The 18,457-nt window shown below is 36.3% G+C and overlaps 1 protein-coding gene across 2 annotated transcripts; it reads right to left on the bottom strand.

Annotated features, from left to right (window-relative positions):
- Positions 1–76: 76 nt before the first annotated feature.
- smad3b (SMAD family member 3b) lies at positions 77–16,317 on the bottom strand. Of its 2 annotated transcripts, none has more exons than XM_019122262.2 (9): positions 15,907–16,317; positions 9,930–10,123; positions 9,659–9,784; positions 8,139–8,213; positions 8,004–8,054; positions 3,562–3,774; positions 3,323–3,460; positions 3,031–3,175; positions 77–2,174 (listed from the first exon to the last, which is right to left on the bottom strand). In XM_019122262.2, exons 1-9 carry the CDS (start codon positions 16,107–16,109, stop codon positions 2,051–2,053), a joined length of 1,269 nt encoding a protein of 422 aa, XP_018977807.1. In that variant the 5' UTR covers positions 16,110–16,317; the 3' UTR covers positions 77–2,050. The 2 variants fall into 2 exon arrangements, with proteins under 2 accessions (XP_018977807.1, XP_042600042.1); XM_042744108.1 differs by lacking the exon at positions 15,907–16,317 and adding an exon at positions 15,627–15,887.
- Between the last annotated feature and the right edge of the window lie 2,140 nt (positions 16,318–18,457).

The raw sequence follows: 18,457 nt of genomic DNA on the forward strand, positions 1-18,457 counted from the left end.
TACATTTGTCAAATACATTTGACATGATGAAATCATTCTTTACATACTGTAAAAAAAAAAAAAAAGTCTGAAACGATGCTCTTAAAACATTTTTATTATTGAAACTTACATAACAAAAGTCAATATGACAGTGAATGCAAGAGGAGTAAACATGAGTGTAACGTTACAGAAAAGCAAAAAGGAAATTCAGGGCAAAAAAGAACTAAGCACCAGTTTCATAATATGAATGAAATTACTGACACTATAAGAAAAAGAATGTTGTATTTGCTTCCAAATCAAGAGTGCAAGAAAATAAACAGAATATAAGCAATATTCCAGCAAAAAGGAGAAATCTGAATAATATCAACAGTCCACTGTGTGCTTTGGCCCTGTTGAGTCACTGATGAAGAGCAGGCAAGATTAATAGCAAAAACATCGCTTGGGGGAATCAAACACAAGTGTCAGTTGTTCAATAAAAATCTAACCGAGATTGTCAGGATTTTCATGATCATTGATTCAGAGCTTATTCCTTGAGACCAGACATCTTCCAATAAAATATGAAACATGCATTTGGACTGCTGATGTATGCTGTTAAAAGCCAGACCATGCATTGAGTTAGTTGTTGAATGTCAGTACTAAACAAATCAAGGGATTTGAATAACCTGATGAGCAAAGGGTCCACATAAAAATCTAGCCATTCACACTATTCTCTTGTGAAATCAATTTTTACATGAAAATACATGCGTTCCAAGAGCTGCCAGCAGTACTTGCCTTCCATTTTTCTGTGAAAAATAAAAACTAAATCGTGGCATTTTTTTACCCACTCAGAAATCACTGACAGTAAAACAGTGTAGTATGTAGAGACATAAAATGCTGTTAGTTGTTACACGAGTTTTGAGCTCAATGGATTGACAGTCCTGAGTTTCAGACTTCCCTTTGATGCGCCAATCATAACACAGAACAGAATCAACGAAAGGACAATGAAATCAGGTGATTGCTGAAAAGAAAAAAAGTGATGACTAATGGTTGTGAATTTTCACAGGCAAAGTCATTTCGATAGGAGTCTGTGCAATCACAAGAAAAACTGATGCTAAATATATCACAACATTGTTGACAACAGACTAAAAATCAGTGAAATTTTGCTAATGTGACCATGTTTTTATATCTGTGTAACATGACAAGTGTCTTAATTACAATACGCTATGGCAGCAGTAAAAATATACTTTTTCGCAATCTCCATTCAGTTTATAATGCAAAAATACTTAATACAAAATGTATTTGCTGAGCATAATTCAAACTGTAACCATTAAGTTCAAGAAATAAAATGGCACTATTAGCTACTAGCATTTGTCACTGACAAATTTCCAATGCTATTTTCTTGTTCACGCCATCACTGGGTGCTTTTCAAAACAAGTGCTTTTCATAATCAAGGCTAAGTACCTCTGGTATAACTCTACACACTCAGTTCCTGTATACAAACCTGGTCGACCGTGCATATGAGACCAAAGGCAATCAACATTGTATACAGACCTGTCCAGCGCAGTGCAATTTACTTACACACAAACAGCTTCCCGAAGCACTAGTATACTGTAAAAGTTCACACAAGACCCCTTCACTGAAGGTGGTGGAAACAAAGCACTCTTTGAGGCCCCCTATGAGAATGTTTATGATTTTAAGCAATCATATTCCGAGCCCAAGATTCTAATACCTTCAGATCAAGTTAAATGCATGATACACTTCTTGATCAAAACAAAAATGGACAAAATCATGATTTCATTATCACATTTAAATTCACAATGAGGAAAATGCCTCATTTTAAACTCATCACACTGAGGAAATATCATCCATGCTCCTTGTGTGTTATTGTTCAAAGTGCTTCAACTGTACGTGTCTATTTTTGCCCACAGCAAAATCTTAGGATCTGTAAATGATCAAGTGACACTGTGAGGAGTCCAGCAGGTGTTTGTCTCCCCCGTCCTTGGTTTCGCTCTGTTTGTTTGCTTGGCATTCAGCAGCAATAGAAGATGTCATTAGAAAGGGTTAGTTAAATGAAACGGGATGAGGGTTTGTCCTATGACACGCTGGAGCAGCGGAGGTTCGGAGAGCCCATCTGAGTGAGCACCTTGTCCAGCCACTGCAGGGGGCCGTTGAGATGCAGCTCTATCCAGCAGGGGGTGCTGGTCACTGTCTGCCGCCTGCAGGAAGGAGAATCTGGGTCACTAATGTGCTTCCATGCCTGCTGAGGATTTTTAAAAAACTACAGACCAGCCAGGAATATCCGTTTTACATAACCAAAGGCAACCATTAGCTTTTTGTATGCTACTGTCACAGAAATCAAGTGATTAAATGCCATTTGTGCATTTGTTTTTAAAACTCAGCATTTATGAGTACAAAGCACTTTTGAAAGTGATGCAGCGAGTTAGGAAGAACAGATTTAGAAAAGCGAGTTGAAATATTAATGGTAGAATTAAGTAAAATATTATTACAATTTGAAATAACTGTTTTCTATTGTAATTCATTCCTGTGATGGCAAAGCGCAATATTCTCGTTTTTATTCCATTCCTAAGTGTCACATGATCCTTCAGAAAATCATTCTAATATGCTGATTTGATTTTTTTTAATTGTTTCAGGTCAATGGTAAACTGTTCATTCTTAGCTAAAGGAAAACACAATTACTTTTTCTTAAATAATAATTTGACATTATCTCTTCTTTTCCATGTGTTTTCCAGGACTGGAAAATTAGTCATCAATTTTCCAGGTTTTCCAGGACACATGTAGAGTATATATATCATTATATAACAGAATATAAACAGAATAAAAGTATTACGAAGAAAGCGGAAAAAATTGTACTGATCCCAAACTTTTGAACAGTACTGTATGTGCTACCTGTGATGAGTAAATTATTGTAGGATAGAATATATACTATAATAATAGGAATATATATAATTTCTTGCAGAATAAAAATATTAATTTCTTTCAAAAAGAAAAAAACTGATCCTAAGCTTTTGAATGGTAATCTATGTGCTTTCTCTGATGAGTGTCTTAGCTTACCTGTATTCTGCCCCCCAGCCTTTGACGAAACTCATGCGAATGGTGCACATGCGGGTCAGCTGGTAAACAGCCTCAAATCCCTGATTCACTGATTGGGCCAACAGAGCTGCAAACTCCTGATTATTGAAGATCTTCAGATTACAGCCTGAGGCAAACACAAATGTACATGCTTGAGTGCTTCTATGAAACAGAAGGAGGAAGTCTGACACTAGAACATGCTTGAGTGACTCACAGGATGTATATACACATAGCTGTACATTCGTCCAATCAGTACACAGACGGGCTGACTCACCTGGAGGAATCTTACATACTGTGGCGGGGTGCCAGCCATACCGCTGGTTACAGTTCGGACTCTGGACGAAAATAGCACTGTCACTCAGACACTCAGCAAACACCTCACCGCCGATGTAATACAAACGCACACCTCGGCCTGAGGAAAGGTTAAGAGGTTTAACAGATTCAGTTTATTTCAGAAACTCTGATTCCAATATCTTCCAGTATGTTTTTTTTACAAATGTGAGCTGAATGTACCGATGTGTCTGCGCGTCAGCTCCACAGCTGCATTGCGGTTGACGTTGGACAGCAGGCCCAGGCAGAAGCGCTCTGCGTTAGAGGGGTCCGTAAAGCCATCTACGGTCAGAGATGGTTGCGAGGCATGGAAAGTCTCACCCACACGCTGATTCAGCTCATAGTAGGAAATCGAGCACCAAAATGCGGATTCACAATATGTTACCGGCTGCAGATCTAACACACACACATAAATGAGCATGAGAAGGGATCAGAGTTACAAAACAAGTGCAGAACAAAGATAAAGTGTGAAAGAACAGGAAAAGCTCTGGACTTTGGATTCTGGTGTAAAATCAGTGTCACATTGTGACAGAATGTGGCCCTTTGAAAACAGCAGGCTGTCCATGTGAAATTGGTTATTTGTTATGTTTACTGCAGGGCCTCCTGGTGTCTCTGCAGAGATAGAACAACCCAGCGACAGGATATTATTATTATTACATTACCCTGGGCTGACTGAGAGGACAGAAACAAAAGACCCTTTTATATGAGGTTTCCTCTTATACAGCTAAGAGGCAAAGCGTGAGACTGGGGCTCACTAACAACACACATGGTTTATTGTGACACGAGAGAGAACAAACTCCAACCCCCATTTAGCGATGGGTTGACTAGTAGCTTAGTAAATATATCTATATTATTTTTTAGATTGAATATTCATTGTTAAATAATCATTTTTCAAAATTAGCATTATTTAGCCTATTTAGTCAGTTAAATAACTAGATATTAAAGGGATACTCCACCCCAAAATGAAAATTTTGTCATTAATCACTTACCCCCATGTCGTTCCAAACCCGTTAAAGCTTTGTTCGTCTTCGGAACACAATTTAAGATATTTGGGATGAAAACAGGGAGGCTTGTGACTGTTCCATAGATTGCCAAGTAAATAACAGTGTCAAGGTCGAGGAGAGTATGAAAGACATCATCAGAATAGTCCATCTGCCATCAGTGGTTCAACTGTAACGTTATGAAGCGACGAGAAAACTTTTTGTACACGAAGAAAACAAAAATAATGACTTTATTCAACAATTCCTCTTCTCTGTCTCTCCCCACATCACTGTAGAGCCATTTTGGAAAACACCTGCTCAGGATACGCAGGTGCACCACAAGGATATGTTTTCTACATGTATTTACGCTTAGATTTGAAAGAAAACTGTGTATCTTTGTGGTGCGGCTGACACAGAAGAGCGTACGCTGCCTGCGTGATGTGGGGAGAGACAGAGAAGAGGAACTGTTGAATAAAGTTATTACGGTGGAACCACTGATGGCCGATGGACTATTCTGACGATGCTTTTCATACTATTCTGGACCTTGACAGTGTAATTTGCTTGGCAGTCTATGGGACATTCACAAGCCTCCCGGTTTTCATCCAAAATATCTTAATTGTGTTCCGAAGCTGAACGAAGCTTTTACAGGTTTTGAACGACATGGGGGTAAGTGATTAACAACAAAATTTTCGTTTTGGAGTGGAGTATCCCTTTAATCTTATTTATAATGAATTTACACATTTACATTTAAAGGAAACATACATATTTTTATACTGATGTTCCAAAAATTGGGGTCAGTAATTACTTTTTTATTCAGCAAGGTTGCATTACATTGATTCAACGTGTCAGTAAACATATAGCAAAAGATTTCTAAAATGATTATTTTACATAAATGCTGTTCTTTCCATTCATCAAATAATCCTGAAAATACATGCATCACTGCTTCCACAAAATATTAAACAGCAACAGCTGTTTTCAACTGATAATAATAAGAATTGTTTCTTGAACACCAAATCATCATATTAGAATGATGAAAATTCAGCTTCTCTTACACAGGTATAAATTATATTTTAAAATACATTAAAACAGAAAACAGTTATTTGAAATTGTAATAATATTACAAAACATTTGTGAGCATAAAAACATTAAAAAATTGTCTCTGCACTGTGCACCTTTCTTTTGTATACATCTTTTGTGTTTTTTCACTATTATCTAACTTTTGTGCCTATGCACAAGTGGAATGTGAGTGCATAATTCACACTCAATGTTTGGTGCAGTCATTTACTCAGTATAAATTGACTGGCACCAACATTATTATACTTCTTAGTGTGACTAGTTGTTCAGACAATCAACCCAACTAGCTGATTTTAAAATTATAACAATTTATATATATGTGCATATGGCTAAATGATTTAAACAGCTAAAGCCTGAGACACACACTGCATGATTTTCGGCTGTCCCAGATGAAAGATTGACATTGTGAAACAATCGTGGCGATTTCTTTGATTGTGGCTTCTAATCAGTGCTCTTATGTCGTACAGTGAGAGAGGTTCAAAGATGGCTGTTGTCATGGTCTTGCGACCAAAGAAAGCCTACGATAATTTTCTGACATTGTCAGAAATTCAGTATGATCATCACAGTGTGTTTGCTGCTATGACCCACGTTTGCTGACCAGCCAATAAAAATGCAAAATGAAATCAACGTGACTTGGCGCTAAAACATAAAACTGCTTCCTTCAAACTCTTATCCCTTCCTCTTTCGCTGCTTCCACTTTTTTTCAGCACACACTACAACTGCCAAAATGTGATTCATCATGCTCTTTTTGTTTACCACTAGCACATGCTGATAACGTTTTATTCTATATAAAAGTGCGTCGTAGCTCACGAGTCAATAGGTGTCATCACCATACAGTCTGCTTAATTGTCGTACCCAAGTTTATTAGATCCATGTTACACAGTGTGATCTGCAATGATCTTATAGGATTGCTAAAATCATGCAGTGTGTAAAAGGCTTAAGTGGTAGTAATAATAATAATAATAATGTAAAAACAACAACAACAACAACAACTTATTTATAGTCTTATTTATAGGGCTGGGTAAAAAATATTGATATCTCGATATTAATTGATTCTCTTTTTTACTTAACAATATCAATTCTTAAATCCCTTAGAATCGATTAGTGTAGCCTGTTTTCAGTTAAAGGACGGAACATTTAAGGGCACTTCCTATACAATAAATCGCAATAAGCATTGTGCTTTGGTGCTTTTAATATGAAACAAAGTCTCAGGTTTCAATTTATGTTCATTGTATTGCAGTATTCAAACAATAAATGGCGTTTTGGCGCTGTTTAATGTGGAGTGACAGATCGCGGTAGCACCTCAGTTCAACAGATGTAGCAGCACGAGGTCCACGTGAACTAATCATCTCCTCCACATTAATATCAGTTTCAGCACAAAAAAATTATGATTAAACATCCGAAGGTAAGTTAAAAGAAAGAGTACAACTTAATCTGTATTCTGTCTCATGTAATCACTCAATCAGTGTTTCAGTCGTGCAAAGACGTCAATATAAAGACTTTAATGCAACATTTACCTCAGATAGAAAAATAAACTGTAGAGAGGACATTTTGCTAAATATATGCACCATATAACATATTCATTATAACTGTATACTGTATGTTTAATTTATGTTTGAATAAATCCATTATTTTTTATGACAGCCAACATTTACATTTTTATATTTAAAAAAATTAATTGAAGTAGAATTATTATGTAACTGTAACTTTATTATTTTAAAAATTTCACTGAGTAATTTTAACAGTTGTATGCTACAGCTCACAAATCAGTCCATTTTTACCTTCAATATTATAGTAATGTAGTACCAAATGACTCTTGTGTATATTTTACAGCATTAGTTTTTTTTTCCTTGAGAAAATTTGGCAAGTACTGTACCTGATATATATCCAAAATAATCGATACTGAATCAAATTGAATTGGTATTCAAATCAAATTGAAAGCTTGTGAATGAGAATCGAATTGTGAAATTTGTTTCAAAACCCAGCCCTACTCATTTATTTAGGATAGTACAGAATGCTGGTGGCATTACTCATGTGCTTTACTGGCAGTGACTCGTCCTAGTGTTTTCTCTTGGGCTCACTGAAGCAGACTTCCATTCTCACTAAATTACCTCTCACAGGACCAGGCAGGCACACCAGTTATGGAGATAGTATGTCAGAGAATTTTTTTTATAACAGATTAAAATCACAGTGGGGTGGAGTACTTACAGAAATCAGACTGACTCTGCATGGTTCCCATCACAATAAACACTTTTAGTGATGACTATTTTCATGAAAGAAATTACAGCCACACGTGAAAGGCGAGAGGTGCCGACAGAAAAGCTTAAGTTTTCACAAAAGGTGGCGACTTCGAAACATTTTAAATATCGGATAACTTCTACAAGATTTTGTTTAACTTCAACTTTTTTTTTTTTACTTTTTTGTTAAACTATTTTCCACATGTTAGAATAATAGTAAATAATGAGTGGATGTGTAAAAATGTTTGTAATCTTTACCCCTTAGACAATCTGGCATCTTTATGAATACATAATATTTGGCTGTGAAACATTATGAATAAGTGTCTGCTCTTACCTAGGTTGCTGTTGGCAGGAGAGACAGGGTTGGGTGAAAGGTTTGGGGAGCCTAAAAAATAGAATTAGATAAGTACAAACAAATATAATTAGGTATCTAATAGCAAGAACTTGTTTGTGATCTCAGGGCTCTTACCTGTGTCCATGCTGTGGTTCATCTGGTGGTCGCTGGTTTCCCCATCCTCACTCAGGTAGCCTGGAGGAGGGGTCTCTGAAACATAAACCAGACATTTATTATTTATTATTAACCACACAAAACAGAATTTTGTCTCCCTGCAGAACACATATTTAAAGATTTTTAGAGTTATTTGGTGTGTTTGCCATTTATTTATATAGTAGCCTTAAGTATCAGCTGATACACAGAGGCACCAGAGACTGACACTGTATTGAAGCCAAAATCATGTAGAACAAACTAGGGGTGGGCGATATGGCCAAGAACTTATTTCGAGGTATGAGAATTGAAAAAAATAACGAGAGCAAAGAAGCAAATTACAAACAATAAGACAAATACAATAAAACAAAGATAAAGTTTTTCAGCTCAGTAGGTTTATTTAAAGTAGTAAGAAATACTACAGAAATTGAATAATCAATTGTAAAATTAAAACACTACACAGTCTCCACTGTATTAATCAATTATGAATCATAAACGATAAAGAAGTGATTCAGTCAAGAGCAGCAGGTGACTTTCTCTGTCTTTTGTTTTGTATTTTGATTAACAAAGGACACAGACAGCAGCAGGTTTATTATGCTGCTGTCACTTTAAGACCAAATGAACAGATCCAATATACTGATACACATCCAGTTTTCTCTCAACTGTATACATTCACAAATGACATAACCATCTGTAAATATTCAACATAATTGTGTGATCTGACCATTCAAGCACAATAAGATGTGAAAGTGAGATGAATTTGTCTGAGGCTGTCTGAGGTGGATTTCTGTGCACATACTTCAGATGTGTCAGTTTTTCACAGCTTACTGCACATAACTATATTTCACATCAAGTACAGTATGTATTGCTTTTTATTTTCTCCTTCATGCATATTTCCTTTTCACACTAACGTGTCAATAACTTTAAGTAGTACTGTGCTATGCTGATGTAATTACATACCACAAAATAAACAATATAGCAAGATCGCTAACAAATGACACTTTATACCGTTGTCATACCACCCAACCCTAGATCCAACCCTACTAGTCACAGAAATAGAACTTAAAAGAGTTCAAACTTTCTTTATATTAAGTGCTTGGATTTCTGAAGCAATTTACTCAAATGGCACAGTGTAAATGTGTTGTATAGTGAGAAGGTCAATCTGAAAAGAGGAATTCTTTTACTCGAGTCATGTGAAACACTTTTACCACCAATAGTCTTAAGCCTCAATAAGATGTTACTGGTCATGAGATCAGCACTTTGATCTCTTCTTGTCTTATTCGCTTTACAAACTTTGTTAAGATGCCAGACTAAACACTCTGATTTTGACAAAACAGCTTAAACGATCTGAGACACGACAAAATAAACTCAAGCAGATGTGTGTCTGTGAACCAGCGTGTGAGTGTGTGTTAGAGTGAGCAATTCCTGTTGTGTAGTCCTGAGGGCATGTCTGGGTGAAAGTTAATGTGTGATTTTCAGAGAGAAAACAGAAAACATGTTTTCACCCGGTATATAGTTGCTTGGAGGCTCAATGCCCGCTGGGAATATGGTGTTCTCAGGGATGAAATCATCCAGTGGAGGGAAGTCTGTGGGGATGTCAGCATGCCGAGGAACCAGGACTGGAGGCAAAACTGGCAAAAACACACGCACAAAAAAAAAAAAAAAAAAAACTTTGTGTTCCCCCAAAAAATCAATCAAATTAGTTTCATACACAAAACTGATTATGGAAGCAAACAGTCTTTGAATAACTACAGGTAAAACACCAGTGGGGCTTACCTGGTGTCTCTACACGCTGGTAGTGGTAAGGGTTCACACACACCTCGTCCTTCTTCATATGGAAGGCAAACTCACACAAGTCTACAGCACGCAGCTCGTGGTGGGACTGCAGGTCAGGCCAGCGCCACAGCCGGCAGTAGATCACATGGGGAAGGCCTTTTCTGTGAGAAACTTGCAGACGGCCATCCAGAGACCTGCACAAACCGTTCAAGGAGACAATGAAACAACCGGTCCCATAAAAGTTACCACTTAACGCAAGAACCATTCTACCTTCTTTATCATAAAGCTATTGTTGGATTGATTTGTAAAACAAATTCAGAAAATGAATGATTTTCATGATCATCAGTTAAGTCCATTTTTCTACTTCTGCTTATGCTGAAAGAACAGAAAACATGGATTATGATAAGCAAATTCCAATTCAAAAATGAATGACTATTATGAGCTGGTTCTTATTATTAATAATAAGTATCTTCTTCTTATTATTATTAGTCAGAAAAATATTATTGGTTTGAATCAGTTTAATGAGTCATTTAGTCAAAACGACTCATATTATTGGTTTGAATCAGTTTAATGAGTCATTTAGTCAAAACGACTCATATTATTGGTTTGAATCAGTTTAATGAGTCATTTAGTCAAAACGACTCATATTATTGGTTTGAATCAGTTTAATGAGTCATTTAGTCAAAACGACTCATATTATTGGTTTGAATCAGTTTAATGAGTCATTTAGTCAAAACAGTTCTTCAGTGAGCCCAAAGTCATAATTTAGAAATGTCCAATTCAAAACAAAAGCTAGTAATCATTACTTTTTACTTAGGGCTCATGGGATCTAAATCAGTGTAATTATTGATTTTGCATGCTTAAAGTGCATTTAAAAGAACATTTACTAGATATATTTATATTGAATATATATTTTTCCTAAGTATTACTAAAGCAGTAAATGAATTGTTAATAATATTTTTAGTTAAATAAAATCTGAAACATTAATTCATTGGTTTTCTAAAAGTTCTAATAGTATGTTAAACTGCTGCAGAGTAAGTTTAACTGCTGTTTCTAAAACATAATTGCACTAATGTACAATGTTATTAACGTGAAAGCCCAATAAATCTTTCCCTGTGAGTATTGTAATAGGCTTGCACTGGGTCAACCATTCATTTTTCGCAGAAGTCGGGATATTCAAATGGTGCAAGAGCCTCATTTAGTGGAAAGTGGATCAGGTCTTATTTTCAAACGGGGGGAGAGGTCACCGGCTGTGAGCAGAGAACGCCACAGAAAAAAAAAAAAAAAACATGAATCATTATCATGGTATTGTGGTCTATGCAACATGACAGCCATTGCTAATGAATTTCAACGCATTAATGCATTTTCACCCTACATTGGGATTATCCTAATTCTTTAAAAATGCTCAGACTCAGGGGACTGACACAAAGATGAACAGAGAAAGCGAGTGAGTGAATTTAGAGGAAATACCAGGCTTGGGTTCAGGAGGGGAAAGACAGCAGACTGAGACGAGCGCCTGCACACTTTTCCAGTCTAATGTTTACCTATTCATTCAGCTATGCACCAGCAGTATGAATGCCAGCAATCTGCACTAGAAATATCCACTAGGAACAGATGACATCTGTATTCGCCAGACAGAACAAAAAAATAGCCCAGGCAGAAATTCATGTGCTGCCTATATCATCTTTTATGTAATATGTTCGGAAATTCAGCTTTAAATAATAACACTTAAAAGTAGTGGTTGACTGAAATGGGTTTTATAATAGTGGATGTCTATTTCTAGATAACAAGGTGAGTGATTTTAGGTGGTCAATTTATCATAATGAAATGTAATGACATATGAGACATACAGAAGAAATAATATAAGACTCAATAGTATTCAAACATCATGAAATTAATTCTGAACATTTAAAAATAATGTTCAGAACAAAAAAATGCCACATAAAAATAAAATAAAATAAAATACAGCCTAAAAATAAAATTACGTTTTGGGTGAACCATTTCTTAAATTTGCTCTTTTAACATCTACACCATAATCACATTTTAATAAATAAGTTAGCCAACCGCACATGCATTCAATCCACCATCAGACAAGACACAAAAAGCTGTTGACCAGACCTTCTGTGAGTTTGCAACCTGACAAAGAGAAGACAGACTATCCCATTGTCTGACTCAGTCTACGGGAGTCTCCCCCAGTCACAGCTCAACTGAAAACAGACACACAATTTCAATTCCTTCTGTTCAAGTCAAACTGACCCCTACACTGACCTGAAAGTCACACACAGCAGAATTTCACCCTTCTGTCAAATATAGACATATATACACATATATCCTATACACACACCGCCTTTCTAAAAATCAACACTGGTTTAACAACATGACCGAAACCAGTAATCAACAAAACAAATAAAAAATAAAATAAAAATGGTGGCGGAGAGAGCTGAGGAGGGAAGATGTGTGCGTGTGGCTCACCAATAACCTCAGCTTTCCTATTTAAGTAGCAGTGTTTGTTTTCTACTCTCCCACATATCTCACACAATCTGCATCTGTGGAGTCTCACTAAATCCATTAGTCATCATCATGGGCCCTAAAAGGCCCCTGACCTCAATTCTAACCAGTTTTGCCACTGAATCTTTTATGCCGTTTACTAAATTGCTAAATTATCTAAGTGACAGATCAGAAATGACACTAATAATTCCACAATCAGATGATAGCCCTTCATTAAAAGACATTTTCAGCAGTTAGCATGAATGTCTCACTTTGGTTAGAAGCTTTCAGAATATCTGCTCTGTTAGCATAAGTGAGTGGAGTAGGAAGTAGCATAACCTCAGAAACTCAGAGCCTGTGAGCAGGTGATGATTTCCTGCTCTTGTTCTGTTGCACACATGTGGAGTCTTCCCCTTGCCACCCAGATAGCCACTAATGCAGAGAAGATTTCATCCAGAAGAATGGAGAACAAATCAGTGTAGGTTGCATCAAGACCTCACAGACTGTATGACACAGCTGATTATATTCAAACCTGCCTAACGCCAACCTTTTACACTCAACCACAATCCAGGGAACAACCCACACTCTCCTCCAGACCATGGTTTGCACTGCATTCTTGATCTTTGAATAACCATGACACATAGTGTGTTGAATAAACATACTCTCAGCTGTGTTTAAAGTACTGAGAAAGTCTGCCTGAGCGCAAGTGTGTGAACAACTTTTGTGGGGATTGGCTTACAAATATACAGATTTTGTCATAAAAGGGTTGCTTGACATAGCAGTGAAGACAATAGATGCAGCAAAGAAGCATAAACATTAATTTCCTGTGTGAAAGCTTCTATAAAAGGGGCCGGATGTATGTGGTCAAACTGTAGAATACCAAAATTCAACAACAAAAGGGCTTAAGTCAGGCACAGTATGAGCCTATCTATCACACTTTTTTTTTTTAACTAGCTACTGAATCAGGATACTGACAATGCACATACTGCGCAAATAACAATTGGCAGAGATAGAGGTGACTTACAAGATCTACTCATTTCCAGTTTCCTCTGCAGTGAATCGGTGCCATCAGAATGGGAGCCTAACCAGCTGATAAAAACATGACAGTCAACTGATGTTTGTAAAGTGAAAAGTTGCATGTTTGTAATACATAAATCCATCATTAAGACTTTAAACTGTTGCTTCCAGCTAAATTAGAGTCCACTATTCATAATATCGCTTTATCAGTGATGAAGTCGTCTCATCTGAATCAGGAGAGAAATATGCACAAGTGCACAAGTTTATAAGTGAAACCGTCCAAAACAGTGAGGAAACATCATTATGGCATTATTGACTAGCATTTTAGCCAGTAGCGGTTATGGTTTAAAGTTAAAACACCTTAATGATGCAATTTTTTCTTACAAAAACAGAGCTGGTCACTTCACAAGATGTTAACTGATGGACTGGAATCATGTGGATTACTTTTGTTAATAACACATAATTTATTAACACTATAGCCCTAGAATAGTATTATCTGGGGACCTTGTGTGATTTTGAAATTCAAGCTTAATATTTGATTTATTTGTAACACATTAACCTCAAAACATTTTCAGCTGCTTTCTCTTTCTTCAAATTGTATCGTGTAGTGATATGACAGCACCCAAAATACTATCAAACAGTCCAACGCAGCTCCATTCTTCGCGAAAGATGGATAAAAATGGCGCACAGGAAACAAAAACCTCGAAAAAGAATATACGACCCGCCAAATGCTGGCCAAATCACAGAGATGCCAACTCACACGGGATTAATATTAACATAGGACGTCGGTGTTCTGCGAAATATGGTAGGTCATTTGCGGGGGAATTTTTACTTTACAAATTACAGATATGGCCGGTTCGCAAGGGGTTAATATCACAGACAACCTCCGCAGTTATTACAAATTAATACTAATGCCGTGTGAATAGAGCTTATGTTAGTCACCAGGTGATTCCCACTGAGAGTGACGTGATTCTCAACCATTTATCCGTTTGAACAGACCTGCATGGACAGGAAGCATTCTTAACATGACTTTTCGACATCATTAGTAATGCTGGGCTCAAAAATCAAAAATTCTTTTCTATTAACATTTTGGCTTCCAACTATTATTGTGCTGCATTCCATGTTTATGTCCATTTAATTTTATTTTGCCATTAATAAATCTAAATTATTCACTAAAAATGACATGTACTCTGCATATAATACTTGATATTATCAAGTTAAAATATGCATATCGCTGTGCACAAACCACAAAGGCTTTGTTTTCATCTGTAGGGCTACTAATTCTCCAAATCCTTTTACCCATGACAAAATGTCCTGAGTACAATTGGATATAACTACCACAGTGGTTATGATATAACAAGCTTTACCCTCCTCCATCACCACCATCTAGGGCACAGGGCACAAGTACACCCATTCACAGACAAATTTAACAACACTTCCAAAATACAAAAAACAGCATGTAATTTACCCAATATCTGTAAAAGTACATTTTACAAAGCCACCACATTCACTAGTTGCAATGATTTGTTTAGATAGGCTACACTTTAACCTCACTACTGACCATTCACTGAATGGTGTTACTCTAACATTCCCGATAATTCATTACATATACTAATAAGGTTTGATCTGTAAACTGTAAATGAATGCTCAATCCAGCTATCAAAATTTATATTTGTAAAAACAGCCCCAGTCTGCCCCAGATATCACAGACTGTTATATAACAGATTAGTTTGGCACACAGTGGTCTTTGGCATTTTATTCACGCATACGAGCCTGAACATTTAACTTTATCGCAGCCGCTTAAACTGTCTGTCTGTTATGAATATAGATGGGTGAAGTTTATGGTCATCTATATAAGCTTTCAAAACCAACTCAACAGTTAAAAGTAACGAGTATTTTTCACCATATCAGCAGTAGACACAGTCCGGCTAACTTAGCTAACAACAACTGCTTGTATGAATGCAAGCAAACCGGGACTGTTTAATATGAAAACGTGATATTATAATAATAACCAAAACTTTTTAATATATATATATATATTATTCTCTAGATGCTGTAGGAATCTAGACGTGACACTGAAAGAAACAATGAAACGCAATAATTGCTTTAGCAAGCTAGTCAACTTAACGCACGCACTTAAGTGTAACTGTCAAAAACATTTAACGTTAGATGGTTTACTGATTAATGAAACACCTTAAACAGCTGACAGAGTACTCGACAACACATTAACAATTTAACCAGTGCTAGAAAAGCTTGTTAAAATGAGAATATCTGCTGGCTTTCGCTAGTTAGCAGCGTTAGCTTCCCAGAGTTCTTGGTTGTATATGGATGTGTCTCAAAAAACTAGTGCGCTGTCTACCTAGACACCTTGTTTGTGAACCGAATTTGCTTTCAGAACGCGCATATGATGCCCAAAATGCCATCTAAGTAGGCAGCTCATTATGTTTTGAGAGACAGCCTATAGTATATGTACCTCGGTATGGTGATGCATTTGGTGTTGATGTTCTGGGTGGTGATGGCCTTCTCCAACTCCTCCAGCTGTCCTGTCTTCTTTAACTTCTTCACCAGACTCTTCACTGCCTTTTCACACCATTTCTCCTCCTGTCCGTTCTGCTCACCCTTCTTCCAGCCCAAAAGTCTCTTCACAATCGGAGGCGTGAAAGGTAATATAGACATCTTCAGTAAATCAACAACAGATCCAAATATATTCCTTATCAGTGAACTACAAAGTCCTATGCTTTTAAAGACGTCGCGTCGGTGGACCTGTGAAATGGCCAGTTCAATATGAATAGAAAGTGTATGCCCATAGAGTCAGACTGGTGGATGCTGTTCAGCCCCTCAGGTCTGTGGAAAGTGAACCGCACACAGATGAGATGAACTCCAGCGAGACGCAGCGCTGTCTGGACCCGCCCCTCCTCCTCCTACTCCTAGAGTTTCATTTAGATATTTTATTAGTACTAAAAACATTAATATCCAGTGTGTTTCTAACATTCATTTATCCATTCATGAGGAAAAATAAGATATAGGCCTAATACTTTTTAGTGTCAGTTTTAAAATGTATTTAAAAAATAGTCTATATATCAACACATCTTATATGCAACACATTATTTATTTAGAAAAATACGATAAGATACATTCTTGTGTCAATAAAAAAGCTATTCTATTATTATATTATATTATATTACTACTGTCAGTTTTAACATAATATTGTGATTACATGCACATTGTATAATTTAGTATTTTAAAGATTTAGAGATTTTAGAACTAAAAACATTCATATCCAATGTGTTTCTAACATTCATTCATTCATTAGACAAAATAAGATATAATACTTTTTACTGTCAGTTTAAAATTAACTTTAGAAATTATATTACCACATATCCTTTATGTGTTTAACACATTTATTTATTTAGAAAAATTAGTTAAGATAATTGTTTGTGTTTAAAATTATATTATATTATATTATATTATATTATATTATATTATATTATATTACTGTCAGTTTTTAACATAATATTATGATTATTTGCCCATTGTATAATTTAGTCTTTTAAAGATTTAGAAATTTTGGCAATAAAATAATTTGTACCGAAAACTGACATGATGCTATATGTGTTTAAATTAATTACTTATTCACTTGTTTGTTTGGAAAATATGATACATTTTAGTGTCAGCTACATTTTTATATACATTTTATCACATTAATATTGTTTTAACGTATTACAATTATTTGCATATTATATAATTATTTTGTAAAGAAAAAAGTTTGGTGTGAATCATCAAATGATGATTTTCTAGCTTGGGTTTTAATAACCTTCATTACATATTGATTTTATTTGTTTAATTAGTTTTTTCTTAAAACTAAGTCCTTTTGTTCATGCATTTAGTTGTCAAGCAACATGCCTCAGATTTGATGTAACTTCATAAACATTCGATGAACCGGCTTTTTTAAGTTGTAGCACAAATCAAACTGAGGGGATGCTGAGAAGAGTGTTTTGAGATATACACAGCATTATTTGGACCTGAAGCCCTGGCCGAAATATAGTGTACAATGGTTTCTAGACTCCAGACGGGGGTGGGAGGGGGCAGGGGCTGAGACAGCAGCAGTCCTGTGTGTACTTGCATGCATATTCAGGCCTGTTGAGGCTTGCCCTCTGCAAGTACATACTGGGAATGTCCCGAATCAGTTCATGTTCATTCAAAAGGCCATCAATTCAAGCCAGCTGGAGGGAGTACAAGGGCTCTGGGTCCATAGAAATCCATCTCTGTCAGACACTCTCCTCTATGATACATTAATTGAGACATCCTAAGTTTGGTTGACTCAGTTGCCCAAAATAGATAACAAATATATGACAAACTTTATCACCATCACTACTTAAATAACACCTGTTCCAATAAACCAAATCTCTATAACAGTGTCCCATAATTATTTCAACATTAAACAAATATTAAGCAAGATTGAATTCCCTGAAAACACTGCCTTATCACCCAGTGAAACAAAAAGTGTTCTGACTCATTTTTAAAGTCACGTCCTATGAGAGTGACATGCAACCTGACATAGTAAAGAGAATTGGCTGGTTGGCTGCCCCAGCATGTGAAGTGTCAACACATTCCCTTTTTATTTTTTTTACAACCCACAATGCAAGGTCCTAAAATAGAGGACCCCTGTCAGGCTAACCCTTTGATCCCCCCAATAAAAGCGATTTAATTTCACCTTCAATGCATCCTGTGGAAATTGTTAAGTTGACTGGGGTGAGGGTATTTTGAACTGTTTGTGGGCTGTTATTCATATGTACTGAATACCACCCCCCTCCCCCTGGACAGATTTGTGCTTATGATATAAATAACTCTACCCAGAGGCCCATACTGATAGTCCCCTTTTCCTTTTACCTATTTTTATCTTTCCATCAATGGACACCATGTAATAATTTCATGCTGGGCTCTGGCACGGTTTCATACCTCTTCAAGCAGGCCTAAAGAGCAACTCTGAAGTCAAATTATTCACAAGTAGCCACAAAACATAA

This window comes from Cyprinus carpio, chromosome B18, assembly GCF_018340385.1.
Source record: "Cyprinus carpio isolate SPL01 chromosome B18, ASM1834038v1, whole genome shotgun sequence".
Taxonomy (NCBI): Eukaryota; Metazoa; Chordata; class Actinopteri; order Cypriniformes; family Cyprinidae; genus Cyprinus; species Cyprinus carpio.

Coding starts and splice junctions, on each gene's coding strand:
- smad3b (XM_019122262.2), bottom strand. CDS start 16,109: ATGTCTATATTACCTTTCACGCCTCCGATTGTGAAGAGACTTTTGGGC. Junction 3,176..3,322: donor AGTATGTAAGATTCCTCCAG/GTGAGTCAGCCC, acceptor TGTTTGCCTCAG/GCTGTAATCTGAAGATCTTC. Junction 2,175..3,030: donor GGCTGGGGGGCAGAATACAG/GTAAGCTAAGAC, acceptor TCCTTCCTGCAG/GCGGCAGACAGTGACCAGCA.